Source organism: Eulemur rufifrons, chromosome 2, assembly GCF_041146395.1.
Source record: "Eulemur rufifrons isolate Redbay chromosome 2, OSU_ERuf_1, whole genome shotgun sequence".
Taxonomy (NCBI): Eukaryota; Metazoa; Chordata; class Mammalia; order Primates; family Lemuridae; genus Eulemur; species Eulemur rufifrons.
The window spans coordinates 88711713-88730929 of NC_090984.1; the positions used below are offsets into that span (position 1 = coordinate 88711713).

The window sequence follows — 19217 nt, forward strand, 5'->3', positions numbered from 1 at the left end:
AAGAGGTTGGGGGAGGATCTCTTGGAATTTTTTACTAGCCACTGATCAGAGATCCAGAATGAAAAATGTGCCACTTGGAAATGAAGTGAGGTTAGAAAGACTGTATTTCTTTATCTTATAAATGAGTTGGATGATTAAAAAAAAAAATCAATGTCCTTGAAAGTCCTCTGTGCTATATAAGTTCCCTTTTCTAGCAAAGGGCCCTCCCCATCCCCAGAATTTGGGATAATGGGAGCGAAGTAGACGACCTAGAAAAGAGGTTAAAACAGTAGTCAGGGCCAGGCGCGGTGGCTCACGCCTGTAATCCTAGCACTCTGGGAGGCCGAGGTGGGCGGATCGTTTGAGCTCAGGAGTTCGAGACCAGCCTGAGCAAGAGCGAGACCCCACCTCTACTAAAAAATAGAAAGAAATCATATGGACAGCTAAAAATATATATAGAAAAAATTAGCCGGGCATGGTGGCGCATGCCTGTAGTCCCAGCTACTCGGGAGGCTGAGACAGGAGGATCACTTGAGCTCAGGAGTTTGAGGTTGCTGTGAGCTAGGCTGACGCCACGGCACTCACTCTAGCCTGGGCAACAGGGTGAGACTCTGTCTCAAAAAAAAAAAAAAAAAAAAAACAGTAGTCAGTGCAGGCAAAGTATCAAAGGTGAGCTGCCTCCACCAGAAAATCTTGTCCGTGAATATTCCCTTATAGATGTCTGTCAACCTCTGAAGGAAACAGGGAGAGTTGGATTAGAGAACTAATAAAATAATTAATATTCAGATTTCCCCACTGCCCCTGCCCGAGAACAACTGCATTCATCTGCTTCTGACCTATGCCTCCACGCAACTACAGACACTTAAAAAGCCAGGCAACATAGGAGAGTTTTGGCTCACAGCTGGGAGTTTTCCTTGGCTACCGCAGCACACATCTGTATGGAAGGACCAGGATTGCACAGGGGAAACTGGAGATGCATTGCCAAAATAACGCACTCTGAGCATCACCCCCAGTAACAGAGTGGTAACAATTAGTACATTGACAAGAAGCTTTCACATACTTTAGCTCCTTTGATTTTCTTGGCACTGAGGCATATGAAATAAAAATGAAACTCTCTTCCCCTCATTTTGACTACAGTACCTAGGTATACTGTTAATATGTTTGCATTATTAGAACATTTCCAACGTGTAAGGATTTCTCTCTATATACTAACCTTCAGTTTCCAAAATGGTCTCTGTTCTATAACCATGAATATTAAGCTTACAACAGATAGGCTCTCATGGGACTACAAACATGCGACTTGATTTTGTTTTTAGTTTTGGAAATTTGCCCTAGTTTGGGGGAATGGAAAGATCTGGCACCTTCTATTTTATTTTATAGGTTCAAATACCATTGACTATCACTGCAAGTTTTGGCTTGTTAAATCCATTGGTAACAGTGGGGTTGTGCTAATTTTAATACTCCCTTTTAAGAGGAAAGAAGGATTCAGCATTTATACTACCACTATAGCTATTTTAGTAACATGTTAAATTATAATCAAGGGCTGTTCCTAAAAAGTCATCAGATTTCCTCAACTTTTGAAAACCATGAAAGTGTAATCCAGTCTAACTTCAAAGCCACTGCCGTAGCCTTTGTCCCCATCATCTGGCTTGTTCAGTCTCCAGATGAAGTTCACACAACTGCCCGGGTTCAGATATCAGTTACTGCCAGCTTTTAAGGCACTGTCAGCAATAGTTATTGTCCCCTTGTTGTGACTACTTAAAAAAATAGTTTTGAAATTACATTTCTTTTTATCCCACCTGTGTAGACCTATCTGGAAAGATTTGCATAGAGAGTTTTTGTTGAGGTACAGTATAGGCCTGAAATTAAAAGCCCCGCCTTGAACCACTCTCCCAAGCATTGGGATTCTGACAGCAAGAACTGGAGCTCTACTAACTGAGATGTGAAAACAGAGCAGGTAGTAACTGCCTCGTTAGCAGCAGCAGCTACGTGCACAAGGCGCGGCATCTTCCCCACAGGGACGGGGATGCTGATGGTACTGAGATGCTCTCTGACAGTGAAGCTAGAGAAAAGCTGACATTTTCCCTTTCAGGTCTGTTTGATCACAAAAATGACTCGCAGTCACACAGGTGTGCAAAAATGCATAGGAACCGCTGACCACAATGCCATCTTCTGATGGGCTTGATGCTCCAGTGGAGCAAAGACCACAGCCGACAGATTTTTTATTTATTTATTTATTTATTTTGAGGTTTGGGTTCAGGCCAGCACAGATCTCCCATCCACAGAAGCCCAGAGGACCCAGAGGCTGGTTTCAGGTCACCTTGGTCTGTGAGGCGCAAGACTGGCTAGGGTGGTTTAGGAATGGGCTCCCAAATTCCCTGGATTTCTCTTCTTTTTTACTCAGAGGTGCTACATTTTCTGTCAAAACTCTTGAGCTGTCACAGCATGAGGTTGTGTGTCCCTTTGACCACCTTCCATTCAATGTCAGGCTTTATTCTACCTCTTCATCTGAAGCAGTACCTGGTTTTGGCCACATCAAATGAAACCCTTCTTCAAAATTTTTACTGTCTGCTGGAATCTGAATAAACTAACTGAAAAAGTCTGGCTAACAACTGGCTGAATCACGTGGTCATTCTAAGTCAGATGTGTCATCTAGCAGTAGTGCTGTCAGTGTAACATAAGACCCAGAGATCAGTTGTCCTCTGTGCTCTTCCCAGTGTCATTGTGCCCCTGGGGAAAACAGCTGCACACCACAATGTGTCTGAGTTCACATTTAAATTCTCCTTGATCACCTAACTCAGACTTCAGTGCTCTCTATGGAAATGGGACTGGGAAGACCACCTTGGTCAAGTGTACCGTCTGATGATTAAAGCCAACCTTTAAAAATAAATATCTCCTATCCCAGTGTCATCTACTAATGGCTGTGTGGGCCATTGTCTAGGTGCTCTGCAAGTCAGACATACTTCTGGCTGCCGTGTATACATCTGGTACTATGTCACTTTTTTTTTCCTTCCTTTTTAGGACCAGGAAGAAAACAAGGGAGCTACAAGTTGGCCTGAATTCTACATCGATCAGCTCAATTCCATGGCTGCTGTAGGTATACTTTATGTTCTATGGCGCACAGTTTAAAATGCAAGTCTAGTACCAAATTAGTACTCAGTTGCACAATAAATTCGATTGAAACCTACCAAATGTCATTACCTTTCCAAACTCCATCCTAAACACTCAGTGTTGAGGAAAGAAAGAGGACAGGAATGGTACTTGGCAACATGACTTTTCCAGTATGTTTTAAATAAAATCAGCACACACTAAAATATAATTGAGCTTAATGTTATAAGAGGAAACGTAATCTGAAATCTGGCTTGTATTCAACTTTAACGTGCAATTGCTCTTACCGATCATTTGGAGCTCTGTTATGGCAGCACTATTTTAAAAGTAATACCATTTAAAAATAGTATGATCAAACTATTTCTTCATCGTACTCCTTTCATTTTCTTTCTTATTGGGAACTTGTTATTTCCTAGCTTTTTGTCTTTACAGGGGACCAGGATACTCTTATATAATAGATAAGGAATTCATGGAGTAAGTGGTTTAATGAAAAGACATAATAATAGCGCTGAGATCCCTTGGAAAATCTTTGATCCATGGATTTTTGGTTCAGTAATTGTTTAAAATGTATGTTCAATGTCTAAGATACGAATTGTGATCACAGGGATGTCTCTATGATGTCAGCATTCCGAGCAGCTTGAGGGGCACCCATTGATCATGGCTAAAATTTGCAGCAGAATAGGATTTGAGCCTTAGTAGCTTAAATCCTGTTGCTGTTGGTAAAAATTAGAGGTTGCCCACAGTAGAACGCAGTCTTTGCCTCAGGGGGCACACACATAATTTTAAGAGTCAATCCATATATTCAGCTTTGAGTTTAACATCCAAGTAGATGGTAGCTTCCATAATACTTTTCTCTACCTCTTTCCCACCTTCTCCAGGGTCCTTATGGACAATTAATTTCTTATCACTTAAAGCAAACATTTCAAATTGTCTAATATTCTGCTGCTACAGCAAAAGTTAAAAACTGAATATATGAATTATTCATACGTTTGCTAAAATTTCAGAGGTCTTGACTTTTAGTAACTTCCTCTTTTTCCAGCATTTTCTTTGAAGATGCTGCTTTTGCTGTCATACAGTGAATAACAAACAACCTGGTAAATGTGAACAGGGCTGTATAAATAATAGCAGAAACTGTATGAGTTTTTGCCCCAAGGGTTTCTAGTCCAAACACATAGCAGAAAAGGACAGAAAATAACAACCATATCCTTCTTATTCAAGGCATCCTACACAATGCCAAAAAAAAAAAAAAAAAAAAAAAAAAAACGAGAAAAGGGTGATCTCAGCATTCGTATGAATATGCTAACAGAATGTGAGATTTGTGGTAACCACCAGGGATTTTCTGTGCATCCACCTAAACAATGATAATTTGGAGCCATTTACATTTCCTGCATGTAAAGGCTATTTTCTGAATTCTTGCTCCTGGCTGTTAGGGGAAAAAAGAAACATCTCTCTAAGTCAGTGTTGTTTGATGTCTAACAAGAGAAGTTGCTTCTTTGTTAATGAATTCCCTCCTATAAATGGAGAATTACTAAGTACTATGGTTTTTCCTTTTTTCAAATATTGGGACAGTTAGATTAGTTTGTCCTTTAGTGACTTAATCCCTGCCTTGTCTGGAGTAGACCTGGCTCATTCCTGTGCTACAGGGTGTGTGATGTGCCTAAATGTGGACCTTCTTCAAGAGCCTCCTTTTTCTTCCGTTCAGTTCCTCGGACTGGTCTTTGCTACATTCTTGAGTCTCTGCATTTTAATTACTGCATATTTGGTTCCTAATCCAAAATCCTTCCCAAGAGAATCACAAGGCTGTTAAGTTGTCAGTGACTTTGCTATCTTTTATGTGTCAAATGCCTAATTTCTAATGCTCCTTTTAGGATTGAGCCAGCATCTATCTTCCCAGGGTCAAAGGTAAAAGGCACTAACAGCCCGTGAATTAATGAGGCCTCAACACTTCTGCTTACGTAAAAGAACAAGGAGACCTGATGAGACCAGAAACCCTATGCTGGGTTTTCTGTTTTTCTCACCATATTGGTTGCCACCACCTCCTTGCATAGTTCTGCTTAATCCCTGATATCTGTACTGGAGAATTACTGACAACACACAGCAGAAATCCTGAGACATTGTCCCTCGGGCAACGGAAAGACACACAGTTCCTCCAAATTCTTTCATGGCCCGGCAGCTAGACTCTGGCTCTCTCTTTAGGAAATTGTTGAAGGGGCATTTGTCCACATTGTCATCATCCATTGTCTGCAGCATCAACAGTGACTACTGCTATTGAGTGTGCCTCACATGACAGGTGGCACTTTACATGTTTTAAATCCTACTAGCACCCTATGCTGCAAGTGCTATTTATAGATAAGGACTCTGACATTTAAGAAAGGTTACCTTGCTCAAGGTCATCTAATTAGGAAGTGGTCAACTAATTAGGAATTTAAACCTATCAGTCCCAGCCCAGAGACTCCTTTCCAATTTGCCTCTTACTAGCTCGATTTTTAAAACCCTGTGGCATGTGAAAGAGGCCCGGTAATCCCACTTCCCTGCCCCTCTGAGGTGGGGCAGACATCTGTTTTCTTTAATGCCTGGAGAGTCTGATAAACAGTCCAGGTTGAAAACTGAAGCACTTACTGGTCTGTGAAGCCAGCCTTTTGTGGAACAAGTTCAGTTACTTTGTGTAAAGCCTCATTACAAGAAAGCTTTGTTCTTTAAAGGACCCCTGAGTGATCTGTGGCTTTTAAAGAGGGAAAAATAATATAATAAAGGAGTGTAGCCTAACAGGTTCTAGAAGGACCTGAGCTTTCTTGGTATGTAGTATCTCCATGTTTTCTCAGGGAAGAGGGATATAAGGTGAGGATCAGTATACTTAGTGAGCTGGCTTATTGATTTTACACCAAGAAGTGTTTCAAATGGGAGCTTAGTTCCAGATTCCTAGCCGGGAATGATTGTCGTGCCATGTTCATGCACCTCTCTCAGCCCTCGATGTTTCAGTGTGAACCTCAGAGGCTTTGACAAGAAGGTCCTCTGTGAGGATGTGCTTTGTCCTTTGCCCACTTCTCAAGTGAGCACATATTTAGTAAGTGCATCGAGCATTCGAAAAGGCCTCCACAGGCCTGTCCTGTGTATGACTGGGTGCATACTAGGTATTTGGCATGGCAGTCATCTTCAGAAATGTAGGCATATCTCCCTTATCTACTAAAAGCTGCAAATTAAACCTTTTTCCTAAATGTGAAGCTTGAAAACTTGAGATTTTATATAAATTATTTTATTTTAAAAAGTCACATTAGAATATCAGGTTTATCTACATATCCTCATTTTTCTCAACACAACAAATTCAGTCTTAGATTCAAATATAATTGTATCATATACAGAAAAGGTCATAGTCTCCTCTGTTTTGAGAGAAAAGTAATGTTCCTTATACAGTAGTGGAAAAGAAAGTTCCAATTCAATTTTCTTTTGACATTTCTTAAATCTCCCAACTCCACTAGGGAGTGACTTAATGTAGTCTGCTGTTATTCAAATGTTCCACTCTCCCTGAGATTGCTAAAAGGTTAAATACATGAATCTCCGGTGTTAGTGACCCACAATCAAATGTGTAGTCTTTAATTTGGGGATAGTTTTATGTCGTTAAGCTTAGGAACAAGGAATAATATTCATAAAAGGCTTGACTCTGAGCTGCAGATTCAAAGTGATTGACTAAGAGTCCAAACGAATTCAGCTGTGCCACTGGAGATTAAATGCGCTTGGCTGGATTTGTGCTGAATTTTCCAGGGGATGGGGCTCACGGAGCTTTGAAGGAATTTATTGGCTATTTCTGCATGCGGCTTCCTCCACTACCATCCTCTGGTGACAGCTGTCCAGGCGCATCATCAGCAAGAGGACAGCTTTAGCAGAAGCAATACAATAACAAGTTAAAAAGAAAAACAAAAAAACTCCACTGGTTTTTATTTTCACTTGCCATAAATGATACTGATATTTTCATTTGCTTTGGGCTTTACCCTTCTCATTATGAAGATTTAAGTTTTAGTTAACATTTAGTTCTTATACTTAATGCTGATACTATTGATTTAAAAAAATAAAGTCACCCTTGATGATTTGTGGTCCTGAAAGAAAGGGAGAGGCTGGAACATTGAGACCCATGGATAAGAACCAAGCTTTTCTTTTTCAATACAGTCACCCCAGTCTGTTTCCCAGCCAAGCATTTCATCTGAATTGGTAGCAGGTGAAAAAATTGAGACTAGACAAGCATGTGTTCAGAACAGGATGAACCAAAGGGACCAGTAGCTCCCTGGGTGGAGGCTCCTAGGACCCTAAGACTGGAAACACATCAGTACAAGTAGGTGATCACGGAGTGAAAAGGAACGGAAAAGACTATAAACCTTGTTAGCATCCAGAACTTTGTAACATCAGCTCAAATCTTCTTACTTAGAGCCTTGTCCCTGCAGCATCAGCATCGCCTGGAAATTTGTCAGGAATGTAACATCTCAGGCCTCACCCCAGACATACTGAACCGGAGTCCAGGTTTTAACAAGATCCCCAGTGATTTTCATAACCACATTAAAGTCTGAGCAGAACTACTCTAGCAGACCCCTGAGTAGGAAGAAAACATACACACACACATACACGCACACACACATTTCATATTCTGATTTCTACATGATGTTGGATCATTTCTAGAAGTTAGGCATTTACTCTGAAGGAATTGTCCACCTTAGTATCAGGTCAAATTTAATTGTTCCTCTTAAAAAATAATTTGATGTAACAAATTCCCAGTGGTCTTGGTTACACTTTTAGGCTGAGGAATAGGAGCGGTAGTGTGGGAAGTTTGCCGCCCATCACCTCTGCTTGATATGTTATTAAATTCAATTGCCAGAATGTTGTATTCAACTACAGGTCCGATCTTCTTTCTATCAAATATAAATAGTAATGTCTACATTAGAGTGTACTTATAGGGTAGTTATACAAACATTTGAGCAATTTAATCTCTAGTAAGATTTCTAAATGTTTCCTTAAAGCTTTAGTTAAAATTTGAAGGACTTATAGTAGAAATAACAAGTTTGTGGAATTCTTGGTGGTACTACTCTACATTTTGACTTGCAGTAAATCTTAATTGTAGATTTATTGATTATTTATATTTCAGGTGAAGTATCAAGTAATCTATATCTACATTGTTTGTACTGTAATTAAAACACAGATTTTGGAAAATTAACTTCTGTTTTCTTTGCATAGAGAAAATCTCTGCTGGCTTTAGAGAAGGAAGAAGAAGAAGAGAGAAGTAAAACTATAGAGAGTTTGAAGACAGCACTAAGGACAAAACCAATGAGGTAATTTTTCCCTGGGTAGCATGTTCCTCTCACCTCTCCTTCCTCCCTCCTTTTTTCTGCAGTAGTCAAACCTTGCAGGAAGTCGTAAGTTAAATGCATGCAATTGAACTATGAATAAAATACTTTAATCATTGAACATATAATAAACTGATTTTCTTCAATTAAAAGGTATGCAGACAGCCAGCAGGATAGTTAAAATTAAAATGAGACTTTAACAGTGATGGCAAAAATGTAGAAAAATTAGGACCCTTATTCATTGCTGGTGGGTATGTACAATGGTGCAGCTACTTTGGAAAAGAGTTGGGCAGTTTCTCAGAATGTTAAATATAGTGTTGCCATATGACTCAATAATTCTATTCCTACATGTATAGCCAAGGAAAATGAAGACATGTCCCTCCAAAAACTTGTACACAAATGTTCATATCAGCATTATTCATAATAGCCAAGAAGTAGAAGGAATCCATATGTCTATCAACTGATGAATGAATAAATAAAATGTGATATGTCTGCACAGTGGAATATTATTTGGCTACAAAAGGAATGAAATACTGAGCTACATGCATGGAATAACCTTGAAAATATTATGCTAAGTGAAAGAAGCCAGTCACAAAAGACAACATATTCTATGATTCCATTTATATGAAATGTCTGGAATAGATTAGTGGCTGCCAGGAGTTGGGGAGAGGGGAAAATGGTCTTTTTGGGGTGATTAAAGTGTTCTAAAATTAGATAATGTTTATGGTTTCACAACTCTGTGAACATACTAAAAAGCACTGAATTGTACACTTTAAAATAGTGAATTTTATGGCATGGGAATTATATATCTCAAAACAATGATTATTAAAAAGAAAATGAGCAGACATTCTGGCAGTAGTTATTCATTTCGTCTCTGGTGATCAGCTTCCACTGTGTGCCTGCCGCACCTTCATTTTACATTAATGCCTCTGGGATTTGGAATGTAACTTAACAGGTACATTTCAGGAGCACAGGTGCTATGTATGAATGAAGACAGCTGGTTTAATGAGCATAGCTACATCTGAGTCACATGTTTGGATGAAATGGCTAGAAAATAAAGATTCCCTTTCTTTATTTGACTATAAAATGCAAACTAAAAATAATCTACTGATTCATCAAAAATACTATACAGTTGTATGAGGGAGATCTAGACTGTTCCAACTAAATCAATGTTCCTTCAGAACTTTTCAGGGCCTTTAATGCGCACTATGCATTGTGAATTATTCTCATTGGTTGGCTTTATAGTTCCTAAGTGTTATAACTATTAATAAAATTAATGTACAGTAATAAAGTATTGATTTTTTGTGTTTTATATATTGGGATCCCATCCCATTTAGCATGTCATACAGAAGAAGGGTTTTGGTACAAAACCTTAGGGATGTAGATTATCATCTGTTCAACAAGCAAATATCCTAGAATTTAAGGATGTCCTTTGATTTTCCTTGATAGTTAGTTTGAGTCAGTGGTCAGCACATAAAAGTACATGGGATCTAGATGCTATAATAATGCAGGATCAGCAGATGATTTTAACCTAAGACAAGATATGTATTCTGAGTGTTCTTTGCTCCTGATTTTTTAATGGATATATGATTTGTTAATCGGTTCTTTGTACCAGTTGAGATGCATTTACCTCAAATGGAGGTTTTTTCACACTTCTGGTTAGATTTGACTATTAAGTTTGTACCAAGGAAGAGGCAAAGAATTAAGAAGACTTCATCAGTGTAAGCCTTTGGGTATTTTGGGAACTAAATCTTTTTGCTTCCCCCTGCTCCCCAGACTTTTCTATTAAGGGCTATTACAAAACTCCAAAGGGACTTAAGTCTGACACACTTCTCTTCATGACAGGTTTGTAACCAGATTCATCGACTTGGATGGCCTGTCATGTATTCTCAACTTTCTAAAGACCATGGACTACGAGACATCAGAGTCTCGAATACATACCTCTCTCATTGGATGTATAAAGGCGCTAATGAACAACTCTCAAGGTCGGGCTCACGTCCTGGCTCATTCTGAGAGTATCAATGTAATTGCTCAGAGTCTGAGCACAGAGAACATTAAGACAAAGGTGGCCGTGCTGGAAATCTTGGGCGCCGTGTGCCTGGTTCCTGGGGGCCACAAGAAGGTTCTGCAGGCCATGCTGCACTACCAGAAGTATGCCAGTGAAAGAACCCGCTTCCAGGTGGGTGCTCCCTTGGCGTGTCTTCACTCACCCCTTCTTTCATTCTACTTAAACAGGTGCTTTTTCTGGCTCTAAAGAGCAAACATTACTTGAGATTTCCTCCTGCGTTGATTACTCACACTGTAACTTCAAACATTCACTTCCTCTTAGGTTTAAGTACCAGAAAATAGAATATACTTTCTACAGTTGATAAATCTGGGGTTTTAGATTTATAGAACTTGAAAATGTGGCCCTGCATCCTACATGTTATATAACACACCTCTTTTGTATCCACCAAATGGGCCGTTCCCTGAAAATTTTATAGATTGCCATTCTTGATTTAGGGTCATTATGAATAATGAGATTATGTCACTGTGTTTTTACTCAAATGTAAAAAGCAAGCAGAGGTAATGAAGCAAAGTCTTTTGTACTTTGTATACATGTATATATGAACATATATGATGTAAGGATTTTGAAATAGAATTTTTAGGACTATTCTTAAGGGAAAAAAATGATGGCTTTCTATGGAGCAGTGTAATTCTGACTAAACATAAGCATTTACAAGTTAACTTTTGGCTGGGCACAGAGTCTCATATCTATAATCCCAGCACTTTGGGAGGCTGAGGTGGGAGGATCATTTGAGGCCAGGAGTTCAAGACTAGCCTGGGCAATATAGCAAGACCCTATCTCTATAAAAACATAAAAACTATATTAGCTGGGCATGATGGCACATGCCTATAGTACTAGCTACTTGTGACACTGAAGCAGGAGGATCACTTGAGCCCAGGAGTTCAAGGTTGTAGTGAGCTATGATCACACCACTGCCCTCTGGCCTGAGCGATAGAGCAAAACTCTATCTCTAAAAAAATAAAATAAAATAGAAGTTAACTTCTAAGTATAAAAAATTTCACAAAAATGAGAATAAGGGTAGTAATGATTCAGTCCTTTGCTTTTATACTTGTATCTTTGACAGACGTTAATTAATGACTTGGATAAAAGCACTGGGCGCTATCGAGATGAAGTGAGCTTAAAGACGGCCATCATGTCCTTCATCAACGCAGTGCTAAGCCAAGGTGCAGGCGTGGTAAGGACCTTCTGTCCTATGATTTTAAAAATATATCATTAAAGAAAAAATTTTAAAACATGATTACTTTGTAATCTAAAAACCATAAATATGTATTTCATTATGCTTTGACTTTTTAGGAGAGTTTGGACTTCAGACTTCATCTTCGCTATGAATTTCTGATGTTAGGAATTCAACCTGTGATAGATAAATTAAGAGAACATGAAAATTCAACATTAGATAGGTAAGTCAGACTGTTCTGATCTGAAATGGTTTATGCTTTCTCCATACACGTAGTACAGCACCTTATCCAGTGCCAGCCTGCGGACAGCTTGTGCCCCGTCTGTGACATGAGGAGCTGGCACCAGAATGTTAGTTCAGCTAATGATGTTTTTATAATAGTAAGACTTTGTCAGTGAAAGAAGCAGCATGTGTGGCGAGAACTTAGTGTGGGTTTTGGTATTAGACCTGAATCTGTATCCTGTCCTCGTTCTGCCTCTTACCTCTATTTATCCTGGTCAAATTCCTCAATTTTTCTGAACTTTACTATTTTTATACCTGTAAAAAATGTGGAGTGGTGGTGGTGATGATGACGATAATGACAACCGTCTTCCAGGTGTCTTGTGAAAATTGATTATACAGCCTATGGAGGCACTTAGCACCTGTGATAGGCACTCTGTGAATGCTAATGTTCACTGCCGGTTAATTTGCTCATTTGCAATCATTTTACTGTGTCTAAGATATCCTTACTGGCTTTCACATCTTTCCTTCTGCCACTCCTCTCCTCCTCTTTCATGCACTCCCTCATGCTCCTCTCCTTGACGTTCTGTGAACACGTCAAAAATTCTCTTGCATCAGGGCCTTCGTACTCGCTAATTCCTCAGCTTCAAGAGATCTTTCACAGATGTCCAAGTTGCTTGTTCCCTGCAGAGAGGCCTTTCCCAACCACTACGTGGACATTGTCAACCTGACCTCACGTCATTTTCTATTTCCCTTACCCTGATGTATTTGTCTTCATAGAATGTGTCCCCAGTGTGTGGAACCTATAATGGGGGCTCAGTAAATATTTGAATAAATGAATGGCACGAACATTTCTTTTCTGATCTTTAATTCAGTGGCAAGTTAAGTATAGCTGTGTAGGCTTGTTTTTCCATAAAGTCTTTGCGTGGAATCTAGACTTGATTCTTTTTAGATTTGTTAAATATTAATTAATAATTAATTGCCTACCATGCACTAGGCACCTTCGGCTTTAAATGTTTCTCTTATTGTGATCTTATTTCATTCAGGTGATATCTTTTTTCCTTAGAACATAGTTAAGCTAAGGCATTCAAATTGTGTTACTTTGTTTCTTTCAGAGATGTCTCTGAAAATTCAGGAAAGACTTTAGTATTAACGTCCTGAATCCTATACACCTATGTTTGTAGGGTGTTCTACTTAATAACTTTTCTTTAATTATCTTTCAGGCATTTAGACTTTTTTGAAATGCTCCGAAATGAAGATGAACTAGAATTTGCCAAAAGATTTGAACTGGTACATATGCTTATAATTATTCTGATTTGACCCCTCAGCTCACAGAATTTTCCCCTCATAACATGTTTGTAGAGTTGACATGGACCAGTGTAACCTGTAAGTGAAATCAGAGTTCTGTTTGGTTACCTAAGTGGCAGGATTATTTTCTGTTTGCCTTAAATTTACTTACCTTGCACCAGGGGAATTGAGGAGCTTGGATGTTTGACTTAGATTTTTTTCCCCATCAAATAGGTTCACATAGACACCAAAAGTGCAACTCAGATGTTTGAGCTGACGAGGAAGCGGCTGACGCACAGTGAAGCCTACCCTCACTTCATGTCCATCCTGCACCACTGCCTCCAGATGCCTTGTGAGTGTGCTTGTGACTTACACGTGCACTGTCGGATGTTTGGACACCATCCAAAGGGCTCTGTCTTCTGACAAGTGCTGATTAGATTGAGTGCACACCAGGGATTCTGAGCCTTGCTTTTGTGACAGCCCAATGTGTGTCTCCGCACAGCTTAAGGGGTTTTTACGAAACTCTCAAAGTGAAATGAATTAAAATTTTGATTTCAAAAATAAACCTTTGCTTTGCAACACATTTAGAAAGGGGGAGAGCGTGCCTCTCAATCCAATAAATGATCATTGCATGTCAAAATTCCAGAAACTTTGGGAAGTGTTGGTGTAGGTGTTGTAAAAACATCTCTCTGGTTCTGTGGCTTCAAAGGGTAGCCATTGTTGAAAAATATATGTCTTAGGTTAGAAACAACTTGAAAATTTTTTTTCACTATTCTTTTGTTTTTTAGACAAGAGGAGTGGCAACACCGTTCAGTACTGGCTACTATTAGATAGAATTATACAGCAAATAGTCATCCAAAATGACAAAGGACAAGACCCTGACTCCACACCTTTGGAAAACTTTAATATTAAGAATGTTGTACGAATGTAAGTCTCTTCTTATTCTGTTGCCTGTGAGATCATGGTGACAATGTAAGACATTTATTTTATTCTACTTCACAGTAACAGCTGGGAGAGCTGAAATGTTCTAAGGGTCAAATATGAGTTATTATACATACACATGCAATATATATAAGTAACATCTGGGTTTAAATGGGTTTCAAAAATGCACTGAGGATTTTCTCTGCAGTAGACTATTTTTGTACATAGGGAGAATGCAGTTAGCAGTGGACCTTTTATGTTTTTTGTAATGAATGCTCTTTTAATTATTATGCAGGTTGGTTAATGAAAATGAAGTTAAGCAATGGAAAGAACAAGCAGAAAAAATGAGAAAAGGTAAATGATGAGGCCCTGATAAGAGAAGAGGCCATATTTTTGGTTATTGGGTAACCCTGCTTCCTATGTATTTTGGAAATTTGAATTGATGTTTCTTGTTGCCTTTAGTGCAAACAGCCTTTCTTTTTCCATGTCTTAAGGGAATTTTGCATGGGCTTTTTTGAATCCAGCTATTTTAGTTGTCATGCTGATTCCCAAATATTTTATCCTTTTATTATAATCATGTAAATTGTTTGAAAAGCTTGTAGCATTTACTGTCCAGTATTAATTCAAATTTTCTTAACCACTAATCATCCAAACCCTTCCTCCACTCCATAATGGCTCTTTAAAGCATATTGGGGCTTAAGAAATATAATAAGGGGCACTCAAGATTACCCAAAATTTTAAAAGAAAAGAACGGGCCATTTGGTTTCAGCAGCCCAATTATCTCCATGACCTTAATTTGGCTCTAGTTATAAAAAGAGAAATCATGCAGAAAATCAGTGACTATTGCAGAGATATGTATTATGAAACATTAACAGGCCAGCTATTAGTGAGCATTTGAATATGTCCTTGATATTATTATTCAACACCAAATGACAGGAGAGACATTTGTGTCCATCACTGTGCCAACCACTCACAGAAATGTACATAACTTTCCTCCCTTCTTCAATATATTAGCAAACTCAAATTGGCCCCTTTGTGAAAACAGTTGCTGGTTAACTGACTTCCTTTTCCTTGTCCAAGTTACTCATTCACAGCCAATGAAATACAGTAGCACTCACCCCAATATTTAGTGTGCTGAAAACAGGGTCTAAAAGATGCCTAAGCATTTCCTTTTCTCTCATCCATTTGTCCTTTTCCTTTGAGCAGAAAAGCAAGGCCACCGCTGGCAGTGGAAAATACCCAGTGTGAAGAAGTGTTATGTTACAAGTTCCTCATAAGGAGATTGCTCTCAAATAAGTGATGTTGCATATTACATTTTTAAACATAAATTTTCCAGAAACTGCTATAGAAAGAATAGAAACATTGACTAAAAGGGTGAAGAGAGATTAAACCAAAGAGAAAATGATCAACGAGTGGACATTTTGGGAATACACTGTAGAGCATTCATTCATCCGGTGACCCTGTACTGAATGCCTGTATCTGTCAGGTGCTGTGCTGGGCTCTGGGTCTGAGCCTCAATTCTGCCCCTACTCACTGTGTGGGTGGGCTGAGTCATGTCCTCACTTCTCCCCCACTCTCCTCCTCTGCAACCTGAGGATTAAACCTAACTCACAACATTGTTGTGAAGACTAAATGACAAAACAGATATAAGAATGTTAGCATAGTGTCTGGCACATACTAGTTGCACAATAAATGACAGCAACTGTTACAGGATTTAGGTGGCTGAGGTGGTGCAAAGAGAATCTGCAAGAGCTGTGGGAGAGACAGGATGGTTTTAAGTGAAGCCAAGGGTAGAGTGTGAAAGAGGAGAGACTGTAGATAAAATTAATGTTTTTCTGGAAGCTTCATTAAGTGGGGCACATGTAAGAAGACAGAAAGTTCTGTAGACATGAAAGGTGGAGAATATTTGAGGAGAATTCTCTGTAGTGTAGCACACACAGAAAATGCTCAATAAAAGCTTAGTGAATGGATACTAAATGGATGTCATTTATGGGGAGAGTTCTTTAGGCTGAAGCTTCCCAAACCTGGCATCGCATCAGTATCATCTAAGGAGCATTTGAAAACACAGATGCCTAAGTCCCGCCCCTGAGCTACAGAGTAGACTCCTTGCAATAGGGTCTGGGGAGTAAAAATGAAATGTTCAAACTTCTCGGGTGATTTAGAGGCACAGCCAGATTTGTCAAAGGCTAACGACCTGTGAGAGGAAGGCAAGTTCCTAGTCTTGTATTTGGCAAAGAGGAAGACAAGGAGATAAAAGAAGGAAAATGGGATACAGTGAGGTTGTTTTCAGATGTATATCTGAAGAAGTCAGGGAAGCAACCACACAGTGGTAGAAGCGGGTTGCTGTTTATTCTTAATTCCAAGGCTGGTAAAATCCAAGGATTTTAGTGGCTTGAACTCTTCTCTGCAAACTGATTTAGGGGAACTGAGGATAGGGAAGGTGAGAGACGGAGAAAACAAGAATTTAAATGTGTTTTCAAATTTAGAAATAAAGACCAGCTCTATATAGCTGTGCCTCAGTGGATTATATCTCTAGTGGATTTATTGATATAAAAAGAATAGGAATTGAGGCCACATAATTGAAATAAAAATCTGCAGCCTAAACTGCATTAGTTTCTTGTCCAGAGCTCATCACGCCTGTCAGCAAGCTTATATTCATTGGCAATACCCTGTGCCGTTATAGCAGCATTGGGGAAGTCAGTAAAACCATAGCTGAGAGCTCATACTTTTCTCCCCATATTACTGTGATTCTCATGCTCAGCCACATGACTGCCCTTAAGATAACATTTGCTCTCACAAGTCTTACTAATTGTTTGCCAGAAGCATAAAATACTTCAAGTAGCCTTCTGTGGGGGAGATGGGGGAGATGACTTCGTGTTGGGACAAACCCTGGTCTGGCAGCAGCTCTTCCTCACAGGCGAGATCCTCCCTCCAGCTCTTCTCTAGCTGGACATGACCTGGCAACCTGAGCTCATGAAGCCTGGACTTCTCTTGGTCTCGTTTCTGATTTGTGGGAAAGAGGCCATTTTAATATTCATCTTCCCTAGTGGTGTTGAAGGGCCATTTTAATGGCAAGATTCTAGATTAACTGCCAAACAGGCACCATTCTCCCTCCCAAGTAGTTGCCTAAACTTTTGTTTCATTTTTAGGACAGTGACTGTAGAGTCTCTTCTTTAGTCTTTTACAAAATGTAGTTAATAAAGTTGTTCATCTCAAGCACCCTCCAAGCAAAAGCATCGTTTAGCCCTCTAGTGGCTCCCTTTGATGGGGAAGAGGAATAATATTTACCTAATAAAGAGCCTCACAATCTCTGCCATCATCCTCAGTTTTCTTGTTAGAGAAAATGCTTCGGCTTTGAAGAACCTCCTGTTTTCATGTGCGATTGTTTTCATGTGTAGAGCACAATGAGCTACAACAGAAATTGGAAAAGAAAGAGCGAGAGTGTGATGCCAAGACCCAAGAGAAAGAAGAGATGATGCAGACCTTAAATAAAATGAAAGAGAAACTTGAAAAGGAGACCACGGAGCACAAGCAAGTCAAGCAGCAGGTGGCGGACCTCACGGCACAGCTCCAGGAGCTCAGCAGGGTGGGTCTTCCGCTCAGCTCGTGGGCAGCTGCCAAGGCCTCCCTGACCCTGGGGCCCCTCTCCCTTAAGTAGACAACTTCTGACTGGGGGAATAAAATCTGAAATGGCTCTGGATTGATCACAACAGTTAGGAGACGCACTGCCTCTGCTATTGTGTAGGTCAGGCAGCAGAGGCTTGGGATGTGCGTTTTTAAATACTGCACAAATCTTCCACTGCGAGCTAAACGAACTCACGTTAGCTTCTTAAAATGAAAACTGATTTCATGAAAACCAAACTATAGGATGGTGCAAGAAATGAGAGAAATGCAGAGAAGAACTTGAAAGTTGCATACAAACGGTGACCCAGTAGAGTCCACAAAGGCCGTAGAAAGTCCATTTGACTTATGAGTCCTTTAGCTCTGCAGTCCCCAACCCTTGGGCCATGGACCAGTACCAGTCCGTGGCCTGTTAGGGACCAGGCCCCAGAGCTTTGCTGTCCCCCACCCTGACCATGGAAAAATTGTCTCCCATGAAACCGGTCCCTGGTGCCAAAAAGGTTGGGGACCACTGCTTTAACCCCATGTTCTCAGAAATGTGAATTTCTCTATAATACATATTTTAGGCAAAGTTTCAGACTCTAAAAATCATCCATGAGTTTACTTCTGCCATTGATCTTTTCTTTTCCTATTTTTATCTTTTCAGAGGGCCGTCTGTGCTTCAATCCCAGGTGGACCCTCACCTGGAGCCCCAGGGGGGCCCTTTCCTTCCTCTGTGCCTGGGTCTCTTCTTCCTCCCCCACCACCCCCACCTCTCCCAGGTGGAATGCTCCCTCCTCCTCCACCTCCCCCGCCCCCAGGGGGCCCTCCTCCTCCCCCTGGGCCTCCTCCCTTAGGGGGACTCCTGCCACCTCCTGGTGCTCCAGTGGGTCTGGCACTCAAGAAGAAAAACATTCCTCAGCCCACAAATGCCCTGAAATCCTTCAACTGGTCTAAGCTGCCAGAGGTAAGCCAGTTGTTCCAATTTTCCCTCTAATGGATAGAATTAACAGCTTATTGTGCTGTTGCTGAAAGGGAAAACAGCCCTGGCTATTAAATGATTTCATTTTCTAGTGTGGACTGAGGGTTCTCACTAGCTCTGATACTTAAATGATAAAGCTTCTGAAATAAATGACACATTGTTTGAAACCAGCTCACTTTCAGTATCTGGTAGACTGAAAAATTTGGAATAGTAGTACTTTTTAAGAATAGCAATGCCTGTTCTTTTTATATATAATATAAACCATAGCACTTATTAACTTGGTGTTTCTAGAACAAACTGGAAGGAACAGTGTGGACCGAAATTGATGATTCAAAAGTCTTCAAAATTCTAGATCTTGAAGACCTGGAAAGGACTTTCTCTGCCTACCAAAGACAGCAGGTAACAGCGTATGCACTCTAGATGCCAAAAAGTAAAAAAAAAAAAAAAAGTCATGTGTTGTGCATGATCCCTGGTCCATCACCATGACCGTGATCTCATAAGCATCTTAGTTCTATTCTAGGCTGTTTGGTCTACCCTGTGTATTCCTGCAAA

At 39.9% G+C, this 19217-nt stretch overlaps 1 protein-coding gene across 2 annotated transcripts in view; it reads left to right on the forward strand.

Moving 5' to 3' along the window:
- DAAM1 (dishevelled associated activator of morphogenesis 1) overlaps nucleotides 1-19217 on the forward strand; it is a 163797-nt gene that overhangs the window by 107955 nt on the left and 36625 nt on the right. For both annotated transcript variants that reach the window (XM_069487326.1, XM_069487316.1), the window contains exons 4-15: nucleotides 3001-3072; nucleotides 8305-8399; nucleotides 10260-10593; nucleotides 11546-11656; nucleotides 11776-11879; nucleotides 13099-13165; nucleotides 13397-13514; nucleotides 13951-14089; nucleotides 14379-14437; nucleotides 17482-17669; nucleotides 18351-18650; nucleotides 18957-19064. In XM_069487326.1, the coding sequence (XP_069343427.1) occupies nucleotides 3001-3072; nucleotides 8305-8399; nucleotides 10260-10593; nucleotides 11546-11656; nucleotides 11776-11879; nucleotides 13099-13165; nucleotides 13397-13514; nucleotides 13951-14089; nucleotides 14379-14437; nucleotides 17482-17669; nucleotides 18351-18650; nucleotides 18957-19064 (1695 nt within the window). The remainder of the gene's footprint in view (nucleotides 1-3000; nucleotides 3073-8304; nucleotides 8400-10259; nucleotides 10594-11545; nucleotides 11657-11775; nucleotides 11880-13098; nucleotides 13166-13396; nucleotides 13515-13950; nucleotides 14090-14378; nucleotides 14438-17481; nucleotides 17670-18350; nucleotides 18651-18956; nucleotides 19065-19217) is intronic.